This window comes from Pyrgilauda ruficollis, unplaced genomic scaffold (assembly GCF_017590135.1).
Source record: "Pyrgilauda ruficollis isolate IOZ18807 unplaced genomic scaffold, ASM1759013v1 scaffold25, whole genome shotgun sequence".
Classification (NCBI taxonomy): Eukaryota; Metazoa; Chordata; class Aves; order Passeriformes; family Passeridae; genus Pyrgilauda; species Pyrgilauda ruficollis.
Genome location: NW_024523822.1, coordinates 7,297,381 through 7,320,631, shown reverse-complemented (window position 1 = coordinate 7,320,631; position 23,251 = coordinate 7,297,381). Strand labels below are relative to the sequence as shown.

Sequence of the window (23,251 nt, the reverse complement as noted above, 5' to 3'; positions counted from 1 at the left end):
CATGCCCCTGCCTCTTTCAGACACAGCCCTCAAGCACTGTCTTGTGCCCATTTGCAAGGTAGCTTCTTTCACAGAGCCTAGAATTTTATTGCATGGGTAGGTATGTATGTCTGGAGATAAGGTAGTTGTTGGGACAGGCCAAAGCAGAGAAGGTCTTGGGGAGGGAAAATGCAAATATATGCTTCACGGCTAAGTAATATTAGCGACCTGGCATTAAATCCTTTTTTAAGTTCAACATCCTCTAAAATCAGCTCAGAAAACATTTTCCTCCTCAACTTCTAGCATACCACTCTTAAAAACATGTTTTCTAACACTCTCCAGGAATTTGTTCAGCTTTCCTGCAATGCTCCACAAACTTCAACTAGATTTTTAGAAAAACAGACTCAAATTCTTTGTCTCTAATGACCTCATCCAATTAAGGCTTTGTGTCAGGCTGACGCAAATGAAAGATTAATATCATCACTCTTTTTATTTTCTCACTCAAAAATTATTAGCATGTACTGGACATCTGAAATATTCTAACACAGTCAACAAATCTGAAATATCTAACACCTCGAAACACATTTGCTCTATCCACACATATAAATAAGTACTAATGTAATAATTAGAAAATGAAGAAAATACTAAGTATTTTAAGGCAACTGTGAAATGAAAAAGAGGGTTTTATCGGGAAGAAAAATTTTGTAAAATATGAACAATACTTCTAGAAAATGTGACATTCCTACTCTGTGGAACAGCAAAGAGAATTACTTCATGAAAATAAAATTATATAGGACAGTTATAAAAAAGGATATGAGGCTATTCAGCTCAGATGCTTTGCACAGAGACTAAACATACTGTACCATTTCTTAAGAACACTGAGAAAAATATATGCTATATAATAGTTAAGTTTCTGAAAAATATGACTTAAAATTTCCAGCAAGTACTGGATCTCTTCTGAACAGTTTGGTTTCAATGACCTGTAGCTTACTGTGTACCACAAATCCTAGGAGAAAATGGGTTTGTCCCAACCCCCAGCATAAAGCCTTGGATGCCAAAAGAGTGGGGCAACAGGTTAGGTTCTCCCAGAAACAGCCCTGGACAGAGCACAGGCTCCTGTGCAATGTGTAGGGAGAATCAGACACCCAAAACCAAGATCCATAAAAATAAGTTTCTGAGAACACAGGTGCTCAAGGTAGGAAGAGCTGAGGACAGCCATTCCCTCCTTAGTGAGTCAAAGGTGCCTGTCACTGCTGGCTATCCCTTGGGATGAAGGTAACATGGCCATCCAGCTGTGTCTGCATGCCCCTCACGTGCAGAAAATCATATTCAAATCCCGCGTTCAATAGCTTCAGCCTGGCCTTAACATCCTTGAGGTAACCACCCTCAACTCAGTGACACTGCAAAAGGACAAGACCAGAAATTTCACTCCTTTACCATTGGCAATCCACACAGTTCATCTGAACATTGGTTAATGTAGCAACTGGAACCCATGTTCTCCCCAGACAGCATGTCCATCTCAAAGCCATGCAGATACTTCTACTCTCTAAATCTTTGAAATGCTACTGCACTAACTTTAGCCCAGATGCTGGGCCACTGAACACCACAGTGTCTGAAGTCCTTCACAGATGTCACCTTTTATGTTCCATGAAAAACAGTAGCATAATTACCATAACACAAGCAGTGTTACTCTAAGTAATAATAAACAATCCCGGTACTCAATACTGAGGCTCATGGTCTCTAGATGTCCATCAATAGCTCCTCACACATGAAAGAAGAGGAATCCAGTGAAGACAGGAGGGCTTTGCTGTGCACTACGCTCTCATGCCTACAACTCTCTACAATCCCTGTTTTCAGCACCGGACCCCTCCTCAAAGGGGTACCCAAGTCCTTCCAGAAGCATCACTTTTCTTCCAGGAGATCAGTGGTCATCCAAGATGCTGGCAACTTAAGGGTAAATACTCTGATACACATTAAAAAAATAACTTTTTTGTCAGCCTTTTGTTTATCTAGCTGAATTCCCTAATCCACTTCACCACTGAGGTAAAAAAGAGGATGGTCAACACTGGGGACAAAATCAACCAGAACTGGAGCCAGACCACTTCTTTCAGCAATATTCCTGGTTTAATAAAATGGTGGACCAACAGCAACAGCCCACACCAACAACTTCAAGACAACATGCATTATGCTCATTTTATACATAACAGGCTGGAACTACTTTCATGTTATCTAATTGCAAAGCTCCTATCACCTTCCATAAGAGTGCAGCTGGACCAAATATTGACAATTAAACAAAGAAAAGACCATGACTTGAACACAAAATCTAGGAAAAAGTCTGCCAGTGCATCATTTTCATATTTATATTATTTCAGTTTTGCTGCAACCAACAGTACATAAAAAATAGAGTGTTCCTTTTTTTTTTGAGGAGACATTTCAGGGCAGGCTGCCGTGAAGTCGGTTCTGCTTGTCAGTATTTCTTTAAAATTAAAGGGCATGGTCACTCATCAGGGTAAAAAAAATGCATTTTAGAACACATGCAAAAAAATGAACTCTTTGATACTCTATGGTCAAACATCTGCTAAACTACCACTTTCCTTCAATTACGAGATTCTCAAAGCAACAATTATATTTGGGGGATATAATCAGTACCACCAGAAATCAACACAGTCTCTCTCTCTGTATATATATATATCTCCATGTTTTGCCAATGTTGAAACACTGAAAATGAGACAAGGACATTGACTAAATATGGTAAATCTCCAGTTTTCCAGCTCCCAAAACTGAGCACTTTCTATCATTCAATCCTGTTTGCTACCTAGGAATCCATTTCTTCAAGGTGATGACTATTAAGAGCCCCTGCTGATTTCTGGAAATCCAGGTCACTCTGTTTCCCTGGCACTAAAGCGGGCAGTGAAGTTACTCCCTCCTTGTAAAGAGATCAAAGGAAGTGAAAACTTTCTCTTTCACCGAACACCTTCATATCCTGGAATACACTTGGGGAGGGAGAATGTTGGAAGTTTTTCCTCTTCAATAGAAAAATCTAACCTTTTCTGTACTCTCCTTTTTTGCTGTGTAAATCAGATGGAATCTGGGAACTTGACATCTTGGCATATTTCCCAGTCATGAAGAAGAAAGTAGGATTTTATCCACAAGATCACAAGGTACTGAAAAGCCTCCTGCACATCATCCAACTGTTCTGAATCTGAGCCAAAGTGGGCAAATCTCATAAAATCAAATAAATGAGAAAAGCTCTCTGCACGTCCCAATAGGGTTTCAATGCCATAGGCATGAGTTAGAAGACCTTCTCTGCAGGAAGAGACACTCCTGGTATCCTGGAGTCAATGGACTGGCTTGGACTTCATAGCTAAAAATACTGCTACTATTTTGGGCTTCTTGTTCCTGCCCTGAAGGATTGCGGATTTTTTCTACACTCGCATGGTGTATGCTGAAATGGAAAGTAACCAACCTCAGCATGTGCTCTAGCCATTGGGTAACTCTTCGGAAACACTGGTTTGAATTTCCATGGACAGAGGGAAATTAAACCCTGAATTTCCAACATCCAAAGCCAGGTGTCCTGGTTTAGGGCAAATTTGGGAGGAAACCTCTGAATGGGGTCCCTCTAGAAAGCAAATTCAAGTGGCCTCTCCACCAACTGGTTCAGGAAAATATTTCCTTGGAGAAAAGTGGAAGATACTGTTTATTTAACAGGCAAAGTATTCACAAGCATAAAAAAAAAGAGTAATATTAAACAATAAAACCTCTTGCTATTCTGAAGAGATGGCAAATTCAGAAAGTCCTTGTTGTGGAGCATAACTCAGCTCACCCAGTCTCTTATCAGTCCCTCCTGCACTGGAGAATGCTGTGTCCTGACCCCTGATGGGCCACAGGTGTGAGCTCCCAGTGTTTTTCTGGGTTATCAGTCCAGAGCAGGTTTGAACAGTTTCAAGAAAAAGAAAAAACACAGTTCAGGGAACTTCTCTGCCTCAGCTACCTAAAAAAAAACCTAACTAAAAAGCAAAGAAGAGCTCTCTCGTGCTGTCTGTCCGTGCTGCAGACAACACTGTCCAGGAGCAGGAATGCAGAGGAGTGAGTGCAGTTTCTGAGAACAAACTGTGTGCTCTTTTTCCCCCTTTTCGCTCTCAGAACCAGTCTTAAATATCCAGCATAAACAGAACAGACAATTGGGGATACAAGCATCATAAAGTCACCCCAGGACAGGTTTCTAATTAGGTTTCTAATTGCTGCTAGGCTATTGCCAAAATAATGAAGAGCCCTCCTGAGCACTTGCTTGGGGTGCTGAGCTTCAGGAGGGGCTCTGAGAGAACCAAAGGCCACCAAGTCCAGCACCAAGTTTTAAACTTCCGCCAACGTCTCCTATTTTCTTAGCTTCTCAGGTCACAAGCCTGGGGCCAAATCATGGGAAGAGAAGAATACAGGACATAACTGAAAAGATGAAAAAGCAAGAAATGGTCTCCTGTACCTTCTGCTGGGATGGAGGAGTCAGCCCCTCTCATCTTAACCCCATTCCTAGACCTTAAAAGACAAGAAGTCCAGCTCTGTCTCTAACTGGCATCAGTAGTGTCAAGGAAGGGATCTGTTTGGGCTGTACTGAGACAGTGGTTTGTAAATGGAGGGGTCTGAAACGTATCCTGACAAGAACACTGACTTTAAACACGTAGTAACTATCAAGCTAACAGCAAACAACTTCAGGAGTCATCTGCACAGTCCACTTTAGAGGCAAAGAATCATCATAGAGCCAGCATCTGAAGGACAACCTTCAGCCTTTAAAACATCCCTCTGCCAAAGCTCAGCACAGGAGCAGTAGATCTCCCTAGTTTGATCCCATGTAACAACAGTACTGTAACAGGATAACTGGCATCAGGCATCTATATTGAGTTGCATTATTCTGATTACAGGAAGAGTCATACCCCCAAAACTTCGTGCCTAGAACAAGATGTATCAGAACTGCTGATAATCCCTCAATGAGGCGAATTGTTCAACTATTTCTGATGCCATTTAGGGCAGCCTTCTATTCCTTTTTCTTAGGAATAAGGCACTGTGGCAATCCTCAGAAGTGATAATGCAGTGGTTTTAATAATAATAAACACATTTTTTTATTCCATGCTTGGTATGAGTGAGAGTTTTAGAACAAGCACTTTTCTCAACATCGATTCTCTTGCCTGCAGAGGCTGGTGATGAGCAGCTCTTACGAGACATTTCCGTCAGCCAGGAGGATGGTCCAGTGATCAGAAGAGCAAGAGCCAAGTGCTCACCAGGGACCAGCTACCCCACATAGCCTTCCCAAGCACAAAAACCTGTCACAGTTCACACAGAGAGAGATGAGACCAGCAGAAATCAGAACAGGCACAAACAGTAGGAGAGTCAGAAGGTAAGTAATTGAATCAAAATTATTCCATGAAGTATGAGAAATGACCCACTCTTTTGTGAGAGATCTCATTGCCATAAAGCCTTCTAGCACCTACACATATACTTCTTCAGAAACACGGCAGATCTCAGAGGAAAGTGAAATTGTGAGAAAGAATAATGTGGGGGTTTTGAACAGCACTGGATAATACAATCACAGCTTTCAAGATATAGGATCTTTACAGATGAAAAAGAAGGACATAATTAGGCTGAGTATTTTTAACATGTAAATTCAGTATATCACTAAAAAAAAAAAAAAAAAGGCATACCTAGGAGTAAAACCAGGCAAGTGCAAATAACTACACAAGTAAGAAAGAGAAGTGAAAAACAGACTTTTCTGGATGTGAAGATGTTTGCCAAAATTAAATTGCAGGTTCTCTTGTCAGGTTCAGCAACACTTGCTAAACACCAAAAAAGACCTTTTAATTTTTGCTTACTTTTTAGGAAGCTTGGAATAGGACTGGAAAGAACACAAAATAAGTTGTAGGCTTAAAATTTGCTCTAAATTTTCTCTTATCAAAGCACTAAACCTTGCACATATCATGGGACAAACAGATAGTAATGGTTCTAGTTGCTTTGCATTTTAGGTATGCATTTACCTCAATATGACAGAACTATCTCAGATAAAATTCACAGCAGCAATTTTTCAAACCAAGTATAATTTATTCCAAGCATATCTTAAATTACCCAGTTTTATTTGTTGCATTTTGACGAGCTATATATTTTTTTCTAAACATAACAGTTTTATATGTTGTTTCATTTCAAACAGAAAGCTTGCTATCACAAAAATTTACAATTTATAAAAAAATTATGAGTATCATGTTACCTTTTATTTCCTAAACTATATTTATTTTCTCATAAAGGAATACAAATGCTTTTGAAGTGGTCTAGGAACAAGTATATTGTTTTTTATGGAGAGTAGTCACAGAAGAAGGTTCTCATCTGGCTTTTAAATAACAATCCTCAAAGCCTCACATCACTAAGTACACAGAAAGAATCTTATAAATCATTTTGTTTGTAGGCAATCTAATATTTTGGGGTTTAAAAGACCAGAATCTTGTTAAGAGCAGCTAATGGTTATTCTTTCTCCTGAGTAACATATCACACATGATCATCTAAAAGGCAACACACAGTTCAGTGACAAGTAAGTGACAAAGTGAGCATGTAAACGGAAGGGAAGGGAAGGGAAGGGAAGGGAAGGGAAGGGAAGGGAAGGGGACACACAGATACCAACTGCTATGTTTGGTGAGGGGCTTGAACTCTTCAAGCTCACCTCCTTTTCCTGCTGCCCTGTTTTTTACTGGAGTGAAGGGTGGAGCCTGGCAAAATAGGGCACATGAAGAGAAGGAGAAATCATGTGTCAATTTGACACCCCATGGAGAACTTCTTTCCTACCAACCAGAATCTTTGCAAATGAAGTTCATCAGTGTTAAAAAAAAAAGAGCATAAATTTAATGGAAAGGTCAGGAATCACCTCTAATTTTATAAGTCCTTTCAACCAAACTGTATTAATATAAACTGCACCAGTCACAACCACACCATATAGAAAAGTCCCAGGAAAATAGCACCTTGTTTTGCAGAACTGTTACAGCAAGAAGAAAACCACAGTTTGACCACTGAGAGAAGTTATTAGGGGTACAATACAGTTTGTGCTAAAAAGCAAGTCACATGTAATTCCAAAAGGAAGAGTTACCTTCTGGAGGAGTGGCAACACTGTTCCCAAGTCCCAAAATAGCAATGCTATGATTCCTTGGTTCCAGCATCACTGCAAACTCTTCTCCTCTTTCCCAGTGTGGTACTTTCACAGGCTCTAGATGCACATTTTCCAGCCCATCTTTCTGCAGGGCAGTGAACATATATTTGATGGCTGCCTCTAAGTTTTTTGAACCACTGAGTCTAGGTCCTATGGTGTCAGCGAAAACTGCTAATCTATCATAGGATCTGTTCTGAGCCTTTCCATGAACAGCAAGATCAATAATAGCCTTAGCAATATCAGTATAGCCAGCTATCTCATTTTTAATGTCTTCAAATGACTTCAGGGAACTTCCATCTCTTCTCAAAGATTTCCCAGCATGCTGGTGTAATAAATTCATGAGAAATATTAAAAATAAGTGCTTCATTTTTTTCTCTTTCTTCTTTTCCACAGATGGCCTGTTGGAGAGGCAAAAAGGAAAAAAAAAAAAAAAAAAGAAAGTTAAAAAATCATACACCTATCAGCAATATTTTTAGTTATTTGGATTGGCAGACAGAAATGAAATTAAATTAGTTTATCATGAAAATGCTTCGATCAGAACTAGCAAAAAAGTAAACTCAACTTTAAGACAGAGTTATTGAAAGCAAATGAAAAAGATACTTAGACCACTGGACACAATCTTTGTGGTCTTTAGAAATATCCTTGGAATGCTGCATCTTTGTAAATAAACACATTCTTCAATGAATCAAAACCCAGGGCTGCTCCCATGCAGGAGGAGTTTTGCATCTCCTTTCTGTTACGAGCAGGACTTTTCAGAAGTGCCAAATCAAATGTCTTGACACAAAACATCCAGACAAAAACTTTTCTTATACCACATTCATGAATAAAAGTTCTTCCTGATCTCCATCTTCATAATCAGAAAAGTACTTTCTATTGTTCTAAAAAGATTTAAGATTTAGATCCAATGCCTCCAGTGTCCTGGTTTTGGCTAGGATAGAGATAATTTTCTGCTCAGTAAGTGATACAGTGCTCTGGTTTGGATTCAGCATGAGAACAGCATTGATAACACACTGATGTTTTGGTTGTTGCTAAGTAGTGCTTACCCTAAGTCAAGGACTTTCCAGTGTCTCATGCTCTGTGAATGAGGAGCTGCACAAGAAGCTGTGAGGGAGCACAGCCAGGACAACTGACCTACACTGACCAAAGGGATATTCCATACCAAGATGAGTACACAAACTGGGGGAGTTGACTGGAAAAGCCTAATCACTTATCAGGGAAAGGCTGAGCATTGATCAGCAGGTGGTAAGCAGTTGGATTGTGCATCACTTGTTTTTCTTGGGCTTTTAATATTTTTTTTTATTATTATCATCATTATTATTATAACCCTTTACTTATTTTCATCTACTTAACTGTTCTTATCTGAACCCATGCGTTTTTGTACCTGTATTGGTTTGGCATGGCCTGGTTTTTGGCAGCAAAAACCCACAAAGATGTCTCCTGTGGGAAGCTGCTGGAAGCTTCCCACCATGTCCAGCAGAGCCAATGGCTGATGGCTCTGAAGATGGACATGCTGCTGGCCAAACCTGGGCCAATGAGAGAAGTTGGTAATGACTTTGTGATGCAGTGATGAACTGACCAAAACCCCCACACCCTGTCTCCCTGTGCTGTCTGTGGGAAGGTGCAACCCACAACATTTATGAGAGATTCTGATCAGCTCCCAAAAAGGGGGGATAATCCACCAGGCATGCACACATAAGATGCCATGTGAAATGCAGAAATAAAACACAGAAGGAGTCAAAGTAGTAACCACATTTCTAGGATCCGTAAACCACCAGAATTCAGAAACAAATAAACTAAAATACCCCAATACCCACAAAAAAAACACTCATGCAATAATTTTGGAGTCACCAAGCCTAGCACATATGATAACCAACACAAACTGCCAGCCTTCCATAGACCTTTATGGGTCTTTTCACAAACAGCAATTTAAACAATAGCTTTAGCAATAGAGGAGTACTAAGGTATTCTCCTTAACTATTCAAATGTCCCCTAAGCTTGAGATCAAGGAAGTAATAAGTTCTTCACAGTGAAGCATAGTTTTTGCAAAATGACAAAAAATCATCATTGATTTCATCTGTGAACAACAAATCTATCACACAGATTTCTCTGAGACAGGGCAAAGGTCTTACACAACCAGGAGGAGAAGGCTTGGGTTATCTCAGGACACTGCCTGAGAACTGCAAAATGCCTTTTATAGTCTGAGTTACTGTTTATTTGTGGTTATACTACACAGAGTATTGGTGTATTTTTATTGCTATGCTCTGCACTTTCTTCATGTACTTTCCCTTAACCAGTTAATTACATGCTCTTAGACATCCTCTTCTAGAAACATCAGTCATTTTCTCAGGATGACCATGCTCGTTCCCTGATTTTTGCAAAGTTCATCATGCACAAAGAAGCCAGCAAGAAAATGGTAAGTGCTGAATGGAATAAAACAATTCTGTAGACTTAGTTTCAAAAACTTAATGTTTGGGGGTCTCTTTGTTTAAGGGTTTGCAAAATCTACCAGAAAAAGCAGATACACTTAGCTGTTACACAGAAGACAGAGGGATTATCTAAATAGCACTGGCCACCTCAAAGGGCCCCAGGCTACAAACTTCATGCCTTTTTTTTCAATGTACAGATGCAACTGCAGTTATCACACTTCCCTTAACTCAGAAATTATTTCTTTGTTCTTCCTAACCTCTTTCAACACCAGCAGCATCCTCACTCCAAAGGCTGCCCCAGAGGACCTGCATTTAAGAGATACACTTTTTCCAGGAATTTCCCACTCAACACTGAGAACAGACATGTTTCCACAACTTTTGTGGATGTAACACTTCTGTGTCACACAGCATTTCACTGCCTCCAATGCATTGTAGGAGGAATATAACTCAATTCAAACCCTGCCAGAACCCTTCTAAATCTCCATTAGTAATCTGGATGCTTGGACAGAGTGTGGCCTCCAATGACAGAAAGGTTGGCAGGAGTGGCTGTGTACTCGATGGTTGTGTGAGGAGGCAGGCAGGCAGGAACCTTATGAAATTCAACAAGTCCTGCATCTGGGGAAGATGCACTAAGACAGCTGGGGATACCCAGCTGGAAAGGAGGTGGCAGAAAATGAGTCAACAAAACCTCCTGTTGGCAAAGACCAACAGCCTGATGGACTGCACATCAGGAGTGTTGCCTGCAGGCGGAGCGATGTGGTCTTTCCCCTCTAGTCAGCATTAGAGAAGCCAGACCCGGATTATTTCTTCATTCCTGGGCTTCCCAGTATGAGAGAGATGTGGATGTGCTGGAGAGTGCAACAAAGGGCCACAAAGATGATTAAGGGACTGGAGTATCCAGTATCCCTGTTAGGAGAGGCTGAGAGAGCTTTAACTGTTCAGTCTGGAGAAGAAAATTTTATTTTCTTCTCCAGAAGGAGAGGGAGGGATTAATCAGTGGATAGAAATACCTGATGGGAGGGAACAAAGAAGATGGAGCCAGGCTTTTTCCAGTGGTGCCCACCAACAGAACAAGAGTCAATGGAAACAAACTGAAATACATTAAATTCCACCTGAACACAAGAATGCTCTCTTTTTTTTCTGATGGGAGGGAACAAAGAAGATGGAGCCAGGCTTTTTCCAGTGGTGCCTACCAACAGAACAAGAGTCAATGGGAACAAACTGAAATACATGAAATTCCACCTGAACACAAGAATGCACTCTTTTTTTTTTTTTTTTTTTTTTTTTTTTTTTTTTTTTTTTTTTTGTGGTCCAGACAAAAATTAAGTTAAGAATAACAAAAAAAAACCCACAAGCACTGAACAATGCCTCTGCCACAGAACAGCTGATATTATTCTTCTTAATAAGCATGGAAAATACAGCTCTCAAAAGGGAATACATTATCTTTTCAGAGGCAAAGATTGGAATTCAGTGGGATTTTTAGATGAGAATTGAAGAGAACAGAAATACTTAATGAATGGAAGGCAGTTAGGAAACACTGACACCAAAATACAGTGTTCTACATATTACATTACATGGCAAAATGTATACCTAAAGCCAGCTGATAATGTTGAAAGACAGATGAGGAGAGGGGGAGGGAATGATTTTGGACAAATAAATCAACACATACAAGAACAGGGCCACAATTATACTACCTGTAGTTTTACACTCAGCTTCACTCAAATCCACTACTTCCCTAGTGTAAAAAGTGAGACAGGTATCTTTACTGTTTCACAAATTTCCTAAACTACTGAGACACAAACTCTTCAGAACTGCATATTTTTGTGTCAGCCTTTCCTACAGGTGAAAAGGGCTCCCTTTTTAAGGAAGCAAATTAACCACAGAAATCTTCTCTCACAACCTTATGCTTAAATTTCTTGCACCCAAAATTCTAAACTAAGTTTCTTTTTGAAAACATGTTCAACAAGACATCTTACATCCTGTATTAAGTAAAATCATTCCCGCAAATTGGATGTTAAGTATTTTCCTTCTGAGTTTTTATTGAAAGGCTGGCAGACTGCATCCAGCCAAACGATGAAACCTATCTCCCTAGCAGGAGGAAGCCTATGACAGAAGGTATGAGCCATGAGCAAATGATCAATCCACACCTATGGATAGCAAGAGCTGCTAAAATTGATGGACAGACGTTGTAACAGGAACAAACCAAGTTCTGTTAGCAACAGTCAGTACAGGGCTGGTACTGTCAAAGGTTGGTCTGTCACTCCTGTGAAAGCCAAAAGGAATCCCACTGCCATGCATCTGGCACTTGCACGTACTTCCTGATGTGCCTCCAAGCAGCATTCCAGCAGAAGACTGTTCAGTCCCACAGAACACGTGTGTGCTCCAGATTTTGGCCAGAAAATCTAAATACTTTGAGTTTCTCCTTCCAACAATTAAATCTCAGTTTTAAAGACAACTACATATTACACTACTAAGGGTCAGGACATTTGCCAAAATGAACCACTAAATTAAGCAACCTTAGTTACTAATTATGTTATGCATAAGAGGAGTGCAACAGACCAACTTTTCTAATTAATTTTAACAAAAAATGCACCAGATATTTGCAGCTACATATATATTATATACCACCTCAGAATTAGAAACTTTTAACTTAAATTCTTATCATTTTCATATATTACAAGAATAATATGCCTCTACAACCACACATCTACAAAGCACTTTTTGCTTTGCATATGGAACAAAACTTCTCACTTTAAGTCAGCAGGTTCAGAGAAAAGTTATGCACATTAAACACCTTAAAGAAAAAGACCAAAAAAGGGCAACACCAACATTTTCAAAAGTATGCGACCATTTTAGCTACTTCACTTCATACATCTACAACCCAGTGTACAAACTGTAAGTAGCACCATAATTCCAAATTATGTCAATAATAATTCAGTAATGCTGAATATAAGATATTTAAGAATATTAATAAACAAAATTTCCAGATGAAAATAACTATAACTTTTTTGAGTGTTTCATTTGTCATGTTTTTGCATACAGTCTTTCTCTACAAGTCACAAGAAAAGGTAAGTTCCTCATACTGCTACAACAAAAAGCAATCTAATGGTTTTGTGAAGCTCAGAAGTCTAGTCAACACATTGCTAGATTTGTTCAGAACTTTTATTTTAGTCTTTTCCCTCCTTATTGTAGGATACACCCACTGAATCTTCCCTTTCCAAAGCAACAGAAATTTGTAAATTAAACTATACAAAAAAGTGAAGGATCAAGAATTTCTCATTACAATTGACAGAAGAATTATCTTTATGATGCACACATTTCTTTACTTATATTAAGGGTGGGAAAAGATATTAATTTCGATGAGATATATTATGAAGTATGTCATTTATGATTTCATCATGTTCACTAGAGCATTAGGTACTCAAATATCACACTGTATTCCAACATATCAGCATCAGAAACAAGTGGCTACAGTTCAGTGGCAATGTACAATTGCGGCCACCGTCCAACTGCAGAATGCAATGAAATGTGGGGGAAAAAAAAGAAAGAAAGAAAAAATCTCTAAAAGCTTGAATGTAACAGACTGCTAGCAAGATAAATATACTTTACTTAAAGAGCTTGAGAGAAATCTGGGTTTTGGCCAATTTTGAGAAATAAATTAGCAAAACCAGACCTCTTTCTGATGTGGAAGAAAGCTCCAGCACCACTTTTTCATCAAAGCGACACCCCAGTACAGCACACATTTGATCATGAAGCACTACACTTACCATGCATAAGGCAGATCTGATTCTGTATTTAGCTTCTAATTACTTTTTACTACCATTTAAAAGACAAAAGTTATCAAACCATTTTGCTACTGCAGGATAAAAAAGCCAGCTAGGACAACAGACATATATCACTATTAATTTATTTTTAATTTTTTAAAAAAATTTTGATAAATGCTCAACACATCCCTGTTATTATGAGGGTCCCCCGTGCTACTCACTGCACAGACATGCTGACAGACACACATCTCACAACCACAGACAAAATGAACCAGCAACTGGAAGAGGAGGGACCCAGAAGTGACACCTCCAAGTGCTTCAGTTGCCACATGAAAGACATTAGCATAACCACTCAGCCCCTTTCTTCTGACACTACCAAGAACAGCTCATCAAAAGCTTGCTGCACTGAAGCAAATGGTCACATTACAAAATGTCAACTGACAATTAAACTGAAAAGGAAAAAACAAACAAAAAACAAACCACCACCAAAAATCACAAACAACCACCTCCCCCCAAATATACCATAGAGTAAACACACTAATTATATGAAGAGGACAGTGACAGAATGTGATCAACCCTCTCTGCAAATGTTAAGACATCTCCCTGACTTTACACATGATTCTGATACTGGACCTGAACAATAATACTCAGAGATGAGATTATGCCAAGAAAGTATGGGAGAAAACAAAACAGACAGAAGTTTCCTCCTAGATCTTAAATACTTATGCACAATTCAGATTGCATAAGGCAAAGCAAACACACAGGTGCCAGCTCCCAAACTCCAAAGTTGCCTCTGAGGAAACCAACCCATCAGCACTGACAAAAACACACCAGGCTCAGGTCAGTGACTGCACCTGAGCTCAGGAAGCATACAGAGACTTCAGCCAGAGTCCAGAGAGCCCACAGCTTCACTTCCATATCCACATTGCTCCTCCTATCCTTCTGCTATTGCAGGTGACAGCCACAAACTCCTCCTGGCTTTGCAGGACAAGTTATGGCAAAAAGTGAAATTATTTTTGACACTCTTTAAATTGATATTTATATACAGTGCTATCAAAATTAGCAGAGAGCTCAGGGAATTAAGACATCTCTGGCTTTGGTTCTTCCTCCAAAATAGCTTTCTGCAAGCACGAGCTTTGGGAACATGGCCTTAAATTGTTTCTAGTCACAAGACCAACCACTGAGGATACAAAAGCTTGAAGAAACAAAGCACTTGGAGCAGTCTACTTTGATTTAGCTATAAATGTTGGTTTTCAAACCCACACAATTGCTCAGTCATAACTACATCAAATTCAGAGGGCTTTATCCACAGCATGAGAAAAGCAACTATCAAACATTTGGGACTCTGACTGTTACTAGTGTGAGTTAAAAATTAAGCCTCTGCATCCTTCAGTAAATCCAGATGTTGCAAATGTCAGTCTCTTGATTAATTAAAAGCAATTCCAAATTAAAATGGAACTGGTACTGGAGGATGACTTACACTTGGTTTCCATTTTATCACATACATCAGCTTGCAAGCAGAGGCAATTGATGAAAATACAGTTAACATGAAGTTACTAATGCTCCTTCACTCAAAAGCATCTTTGACTTCTTCATGAAGTGCTAATCCTTTCAGGATGATGATTTCACTACATGTGACTACACTTATGTTTTGGTTCTGCTCCCCTATGACAACTTCCCAGTTATTCCCTGAAACAGATCTGACGGCAACAATAACTCTACACCCCTTAATCCATGTTCACCAACAATTCATACTTATTGGGCACAAAGTACTTAAACACCTGGAGAGCAAGCAAGATCAGCAAGAAGCCTACATTTCTCAAGTTTACCATCCTATTTAATTCCTAGATTAAGGCCCTTTTTACAGCAGTTACCTTTTGCTTTCAGAAGAGCAGCTGAGTTTACACAGACAGTTACCCACAGTTGCAGTGATGCTTGCAGCAAACAGCCCAATTGTTATTGCATCACAGCTGAAATTTTTTTCCAGGGAAAATAGTTGACTTTCATCCATCCTATGTCACTTGCATGTAGGGACAGGTGATGGAAGACAGCATGTTTCATTTTGATCATTTGGGGAGGTAACATTAGACAGGTGCCTACTCTAATTTTTATTTATCCAGTACACATCTATTTTTTCTAATTTAGAGTTCACATACTGATAAGCTCCCAACAGTTATTTTTATGTAAGATTCTTCAAAGGAACTTTTCTATGTTCCCATTCCTGTCTTCAACTGCTCAGCTGCTCTGGTCTGGATTTTCAGGAAAGTCACTACAGAGTGATAGAATGGTTTGGGTTGGAACACATGCTCAAGGTCAGTCCAACTCCCCTGCAACAAGCAGGGTCACAGATCAGATTGCACAGAGCCCAACCCAACCTGACCTTGACTGTCCCCAGGAATGGAGCACCTACTACCTCTCTGGACAATCTGTTCTAGAGCTTCATCGCCCTCAGTATAAAAAATGTCTTTTATTTCTAGTCAAACTCTACTCTTTGAGTTTAAAACCATTACCCCTTGTCCTACCACAAGATGCCCCGTTAAAAAGTCTCTCTCAATATTTCTTATAAGCCTCTTTCATTGCCAGATTTGCTTGAACAGTCCAAACCTGTACAACTACCAAAAAGCCCAGTACAATCCATCTGTACTGGATACATTGCATTTGGCTATGCCAGGTCTTCTAACAACTGTAGAGTACACCACAGAGCACTGCAAAGAAAAATATATCTGCTGACTTGGGTGGCATTGGTTGCTGGAGACAAGCACCATCTGCCCTCATTCAGTAACTCTCTGAAGGGCAGCCACAGAGACATTCCTGCTCACTACCCCTCCATCTGCAAGATTTCTCTTCAGCTATAAGCTAAGTCCAAAATGAAGAACAAATCACAGACTCCAGATGCTGGAGCAACATATATTAAAATCAGTGTATGTGTATTTTACCAGCCTGGACTGAGGGGGACACAGATCTGGATCAGTAGTGGCTTAAGTACCTCTTGATCCCAGCTACAGTCGTTTTGCCCTTCAATTGACATTCACTTGCACCAGAACCTTGTCCACCTGATCAGCAGCTGAGAACCAATCCATAAAAAGCAATTTTGCTTTGTTTGTAGAAATTAATACTGAGCATTAGTACTGGGAGGTTACTGCCAAAGAGAAGACAAAGATGTACTACTTAAAGGAAGACAGCACTGCAGAAGTGCCTGGGCTCTGAAGAACAGACAGCTCTGCTCTTTCACTGCACCTGGGTGAGAACGGCTGACCAAAGGCCACTTGGGTGGCTAGGGTGGAAAACTCTACAGCAGCTGCAGGTAAAATGCACAAGGGCAGTAACCCAGAGCCTGCATAGAATTTTCCAAGTCTATTTCTGAAACTTTTTTCACCTGAAAACCCTCTAGAGATCCCTAACTCAACAGCTATTTCAAGACAACCAAACTGAACAAGTAATTAAAACCAAGCTGACTTTGTTTTCCTTCTTGGGTATCTCACAGTCCATTGCTGAGGTAGAAATTGTCTGCTCTATGTATTTTTCAACAGCACTGAACAGATTACCTGAGATTAGTATTGCACTTGTCTGCTTTACCTAGCTGTCATAGGAGAAAATATTAATAGCCCACTGCAGTTACATACAGAATCATTCTTAAAGATTGATCATATGGTCAATCTCAAAGAAATTAGTAGCTTACAATACTTTCTACTCCAAAGCAATAGATTATCATTAAACTAAAACTCCAAGAAGTGTTTCATAGTCTGCCACAAAAGAGGACTTGTGTTTTGTACAGGACAACATGACCAGAGAGAGAACTAGAAGATCAGCCTTGTGATTCAGGACAGTATAAACCAACAGAATCAGAAACACTGATCTCAAAACGTGTGCAGAGTAGAAGGGAAAACCATTTACGACAAATCAAATTTAAGTTCTGGTCTGTAAATGTTACAGATAAAATAGTGGATGCTTTCCCAATGGAGCCTATTGGCTCAGATCATATTTTAAGACCTCAAAAAAGAACACTTCTTTCTCAAATTACTATTGGCACGTGCATAATATTATATAAGCCCCTTTTTGTGGAGCTACTTGAAACACAAAATTCCTTTTTACTCACTTGCCTTAGGTAAATTGATAGTCAAGTACCTCCTCTGAAAAAAAAAACCTAAAATACTTAAAGGCACAGTGTATCAAGTGTATCAATGTACATGTAGCAGATGAAAGCTAGAAAAGTTTGGGGAGGACAGAAGAGTGGTCTCATTCCCTTTCATACCATGTATTCAAGCAGGAAATGTAATTTCATTACATTTAAGTAAAAGATCAATCACCTTAACCAGCAACTTGAGAAAAAGAAAGAAAGAAGAAAGCCCAAACACATAGACAACAGATTTAAACCCAGAACTGTTTTCTCATATCAGTACTAAAACAGGCTTTAAAAGGGTGACAACAATTCTCAGTTGGACAAGATGTGGGGTCAGAAATCAGGTCTGGGCAAATCCTGAGCCTGTAGAAACTCTCACTGTTGTACTGAATGCAAGATGGTCACTCAGGCAAGTTTAAAATAATCTTAGCTGTTTATAACTCCTATGATGTAAGGAATGTCTATGATAGGTGACCTGAGATTAATCTCTTCTTACTATAACATAATGATCATTGATTTTAAATTTATCTCAGAGAATTGAGATAAATTTGACTGATATATTTTCTTTTTTAAAACAGCATTAGTATTCTCTTAAAGTCAGGTTGTAAGATCACAAGTCTTTTGCCATAGCTCTGACTGCAGTGTGTAGTACACTAAAACACTTTGCCAAAATACATAAATTCTTAGAGATGTATTTTAATCTACATGTCTATTCACTAGACACTTCCATCAAGTCTCTCCTTGCAGCAACAGCACCAAAGGGATTTCTATATTTTTCTCTCATCCACTGTGGAGAAAATTCATAAAAGAGACCTATGTTAATTAGTCCTAATGAGTCTGATCAAATATTACTATTATTAATATCAGTACAGAAAAAAAGAAAGAATCCAAATGAGCCAGGTGTCTGAATATTCTTCATTAAATAAAAAAATCGGCAGGTAGATAGATGGACAGATAGATAAATAAATTAATTAAAAGTAAACCTCCCACCACTGATCCACTCTCTCTATCTCAATATCAGAAACCAAGTCTCTTGTAAGATCAACGTACCCAAATTGCCATTTTTTTTTAAAAGGCTAACATTCTTTACAGGCTAACAAGGTTAGCATTTTTCTCAAGCTCACACAGAATCTTCTCTTGTACTGTAAAACTGACACAAAAAAGAGCAAAGCATTTTTCAAAGATTCTGGTAAAAATACTGACTTAATAGAGTAATTGGCATTTAAGAGATTACAAATCTGAGCTAAAACTTCACTACTGACATCACAGTGAAAATATAAGTGACTTGAGGTCAGCTGAAGGAAGAATTTACATTTATTTCACTACTTTGAGATTATTGCAGACATTTGGTAACAAAAAAGTGAAAGATTACTGCAATGCAGTTTCTGACAGATAATATTTCCTGTTGAGACAGAACAGAAAGAACTGTAGAGCTTCAAGATTGTAATCGTTTTGTACATTTCTACCCACAAAGTACTTCTTTAGGCAAAATATTTCACCCCTGCAGCTGCTACCTCTTAGATGTACTGCCACCCTTCATCTTCATCCTCCCACAACTGGGAAGAAAGGAAGAAATGACAAGGCAAAGTTTCCAACATTAAAACAAGAAAGTTTTATACAATATAGCAGGAACAGATAAAAGATTCCCATGTGCATTATGAGTCTCTGCAATTATATCAAGAGTAAGATATTGTAAGTTGCTTCCTTTCTCAAATCAGCATTAAAGACATGCAGGCATTTGCAAAATTGTGTTGTAAAACACATACAGATTTATATGAGCTTTTGCTAACAGATGTCTCCCAACAGGGGTCAATGACAGGTTGTTCTTCCCCAGCCTAGATTTGCAATCTGTTCTTATCTGATTCAGTATCTTATTGTTTTGCTGTTCAAAAGAATTATATGTATTTTAAACACCAAGAAACAAGATCAGGTAAGACAAAGGCTTTGTATGAATCTCTAAAGCTGTGGTGGCTGTGATCCAAGTTTATCTGCACAGCCTTCATCTGAAAGACAGAAGTTTGAGTAAAGCAAAACTGACTGCAAAGGACAATATATGCTATTCAACATGGGGTGGATATGTCTAAGGGACTTAGACAAAATTTATAAAGAAACAAGGGATGTAAGAACTCTTATGCACATGGTAGGCTTTGTGGGGTTTCTTTGAGGAAATAAGGGTTTGAGATTTTATTAGAAATAATAATCCAACAGAAGGAGCAGCAGACAAGACTAGAAGGTGACTTTAATGACTGACAGGTAAGCATGAGAAAGACTTCTAATAAAAGTTTTCATCCCTGCAAAAAATTATCCAGAACAAAATCAAGGCCAGCTTTTGTCACCCTAACTTAAATCTTATGAATTTTCACAAGTTAAAATAGAGAGATACATTACAGATAGATGAAGATACAAGCAGTTATTCAATTTCTACACAGGAAGTCTGCTCTACAGCCACCCCAAGTATTGCTTTGTAAGAAGAGACACTCGTACATTCCCCTTTAATCAACAGATTACAACACTCCTACAAAAGTTCTAGAGAACTATCTCCACAAACAATTAGTAAAAACTAGTAAAACAAAAAATTAGTAAAAACTAATCTCATTTTGAATAGAGCGAAAACAACAGACAGGCAAAATTTTGAAAATTAAGGCTCACTTAATAAGACATTACGATTTTAGGTGCTGTTGTGCATGGCACTATCTGAGTAGGCACTTTTGGTGCAGCACTTAGGAAAGTCAGGTCCTCAAAATATTGCAATTTGGAGGAAAAAACCAAGTACTTAATACACAAACTGAATTTTTGTGCTTGTATCTTGAATTTTTTCTTTTGCAGTTTTGAGCACATGTACAATTTGGCAGATATAACCACTAAATTCAAAAGGTTCTTTTGCATCTAATGCTTCCTTAGTCAAATTTGATTCAGCCCAGAGAACTTAGATATTTTTCATGCTTCTTTATATGTTTCTTAAAATATTTTTATATATTATTTTCAAAATATTTATATATTTTTTAGCTTTTGGTCAGTGACTGCTGTCAAATTTGCTTACTTCAGGATCATAGCCGAGCATCATGCTTTGCCTACCAGTGACCATGCACCCCAAGCACTGTGTGACTGCCAACTTTGAGTCCATATTTGTTTTTATATTAAGAGGAACAAGTGGGTGAGCAGGACTTTGTTTCACAGAATCACAAAATCAATTAGGCTGGCAAGGACCTCTGAGATCTTGGAGTCCAGTCTCTGACTGAACATCACCACATCAACTAGACCCTGGCACAAAGTGCCACATCCAGTCTTTCCTTAAACACCTCCAGGGATGGTGATTCCACCACTTCCTAGGCAGTCCATTCCAATGTCTTAATCACTCTTTCTGTGACATTCCACCAAATATCCAACTTAAAACTCCCCTGACACAGTTTAGGCTATGTTCACTTGTCCTGTTACTTGTTACATGGGAAAAAGGACTGACCCCCATGTGGCCACAATCTCCTTTCAGACAGTTGTAGAGAATTATAAGGTCCCCATGAGCCTTTTCTCCAGGCTAAACACCTCCAGCTCCCTCAGCCTCTCCTCACAGGACTTGTGCTCCAGACCCTTCTCCAGCTCTGCTGTCCTTCTCTGGACACGCTCCAGCCCCTCAATGTCTTTCTTGTACTGAGGAGCCCAGAACTGGATGCAGTACTTGATGTGCACCCTAAGCAGAGCCCCGGGGGACAATCCCTGCCCTGCTCCTGCTGGCCACGCTATTGCTGATACAGGCCAGGATGCCATTGGCTTTCCTGGCCACCTGGGCTCACTGCTGGCTCAGGTTCGAGCTGTCGACAAGCACCTCCGGATCCTTTTCCGCTGCTGTCACGCGATGGAAACAGCACGCTCCTGAAGTACGAGCATGCCGGTGTCGGACACTCCTCCAGCCAAGGGCGAAGAGCAGATACAGCGAGGCGGTGCCGACCCCGCTGCCAGGCTGGGGCTCCAGCGCACCGACCCGGGCAGGGCCGCCAGCACCGGGGCCGCGGCCCAGCGGGCGAAGGCCCCATTGCAGGGTGGGGAAAGGCAGCACACGCTGCACGGCTCTAACGCAACACAAGGAGCCGGGCTGAGCCCAGCCGGGCGCCGGGAATGGCGGCGAGGTGCCCCTCCTTCGGAGCAGAAACCTCCCGAAAAAGCGCTACAGCCCGGCGGAGGAGCGCCGGGAGCCGGGCGGACGCCCTGTGCGGAGGAAGGGGAGCAGGAGGAGGAGGAGGAAAAGGAGGAGGATGAGGCGGTGGGCACAGCAAACACGCACCTTCCCAGTGCAGATCGGGCGGCGGAGGCACAGCCCGGACCCCGGACGGCTGCGGACGGGGAAGGAGGAGCCGCCGAGGGCTGGGAGGGGCCGGGCCGCTCCCGGGAGCCGCCGGCGCCCCCGGCCCCGCGGCCTCGTAGCCCGCTGCGAGGTCAGGCGGGCTGGGCCCTGCCGCTGGCGCCCAGCCCCGGCGGCCTGAAAAACATCGTCCGTCACCACCGGGCTTTCCAGGGGACTGAGACCTTCCCTGCGAGGGGCTGTGAGGGTGGTGAGGTGTTGGACGAAGCTGCCTCCCAAACAAGTTGTGGCTGCCCTATCTCTGGAATATTCAACGCCAGCTGGGATGGGGCGCCGGGTGATCTACTGGAAGGTGTCCTTATCCGTGGCAGGAGATTGGAACGAGACAGTTTTTAAAGTCTCTTCCAACCCAAACCATTCTGTGATGCTGTGATGATCCTATGATTGCATTTTTATAGGGAGTGTGTGATAGTGGTGCAAGGGCACATGGAAAATGGATGAAGCATGAGGAGCCTTTCCTGCTGGCTGCACAGTCGCAACATCCTTCTGAGTATTTCAGAGCATGGCAATTCTTGCTTGTGTGGTTCATTGATGTTTTCCAGCTAAGAGCCTTTCCTGCCTTCGTGCTCCTGGGAACTGAGGCAGGGCCACTGCTCCTTAGATGGTGGCTGCTTGCAGAAGTAACATTGCACTCATTTAAATAAAGGTGTGTTTATAAAACACTTAGGTAAATGAGTGCAATTTCTTCTGTAGATAAGATCTTAAAATACAAACATGGGTCTTAATCTGCAAACACTTGAATTAAAGCTCTCATTTTATTCTGTTTAAGTTAATGGGACTACCCAGGTGCTTAGAGGTAAGGGTTTTAGGATCAAAGCCCTTGGTGCATTTCCAAAAAGCTGCTGTAGCAGGAAGACATTGAAGAATTTCCCTCTAATATTCAACACTGTATTCCAATATTAATGAACTTTCTGCCTCAGTGAAATGACTGTTACACTAATGAGCTTCATGGGTGTGTACCTTGAGGAGGGGTTTGAAACACATTATTGTAAGATAATGGCTGTTCCTGCCAACCTGACTCCTCCACCTCTGTATTTGAGGTGACTCATTTGTATTTTTTCACTTGTATTTTTCAGTACAGCATCTGAACAGTATGTTTTTGCAGCTGGAACTTTGTCCTCAGATCAGGGAGCACGCTGGTGGGACGAAAACATATTTCTCAAACTGCCACAGTCCTTAAGAGTCCTGTTCCATTGAGGGTAACGAAACAACTGCTTCAACAAAAATGTTACACAAGGAAAAGGCTGTCATATATTTTTCCTGTCTGGCTCCTTCTTTGCTGCACATTCTGGATATTCTTTACATATAGTACCCTATAAGTTGTCAGCATCCATCTAGTACTGTACCTCTGGAAAGAGATTTTATGTGATAAATATGTCACTGAAAGTCATGCAAGAAAATATTCTGTCCTCAAAGTTTGGCTGTAACACC

At 40.4% G+C, this 23,251-nt stretch overlaps 1 protein-coding gene across 2 annotated transcripts in view; it reads right to left on the bottom strand.

The window, feature by feature from the left end:
* CPQ (carboxypeptidase Q) overlaps positions 1-21,794 on the bottom strand; it is a 142,119-nt gene extending 120,325 nt beyond the window's left edge. For both annotated transcript variants that reach the window (XM_041470900.1, XM_041470902.1), the window contains exons 1-2: positions 21,743-21,794; positions 7,097-7,554 (exon numbers count right to left, since the gene is read on the bottom strand). In XM_041470900.1, the coding sequence (XP_041326834.1) occupies positions 7,097-7,523 (427 nt within the window). In that variant the 5' untranslated portion in view covers positions 7,524-7,554; positions 21,743-21,794. The remainder of the gene's footprint in view (positions 1-7,096; positions 7,555-21,742) is intronic.
* Positions 21,795-23,251: the final 1,457 nt, after the last annotated feature.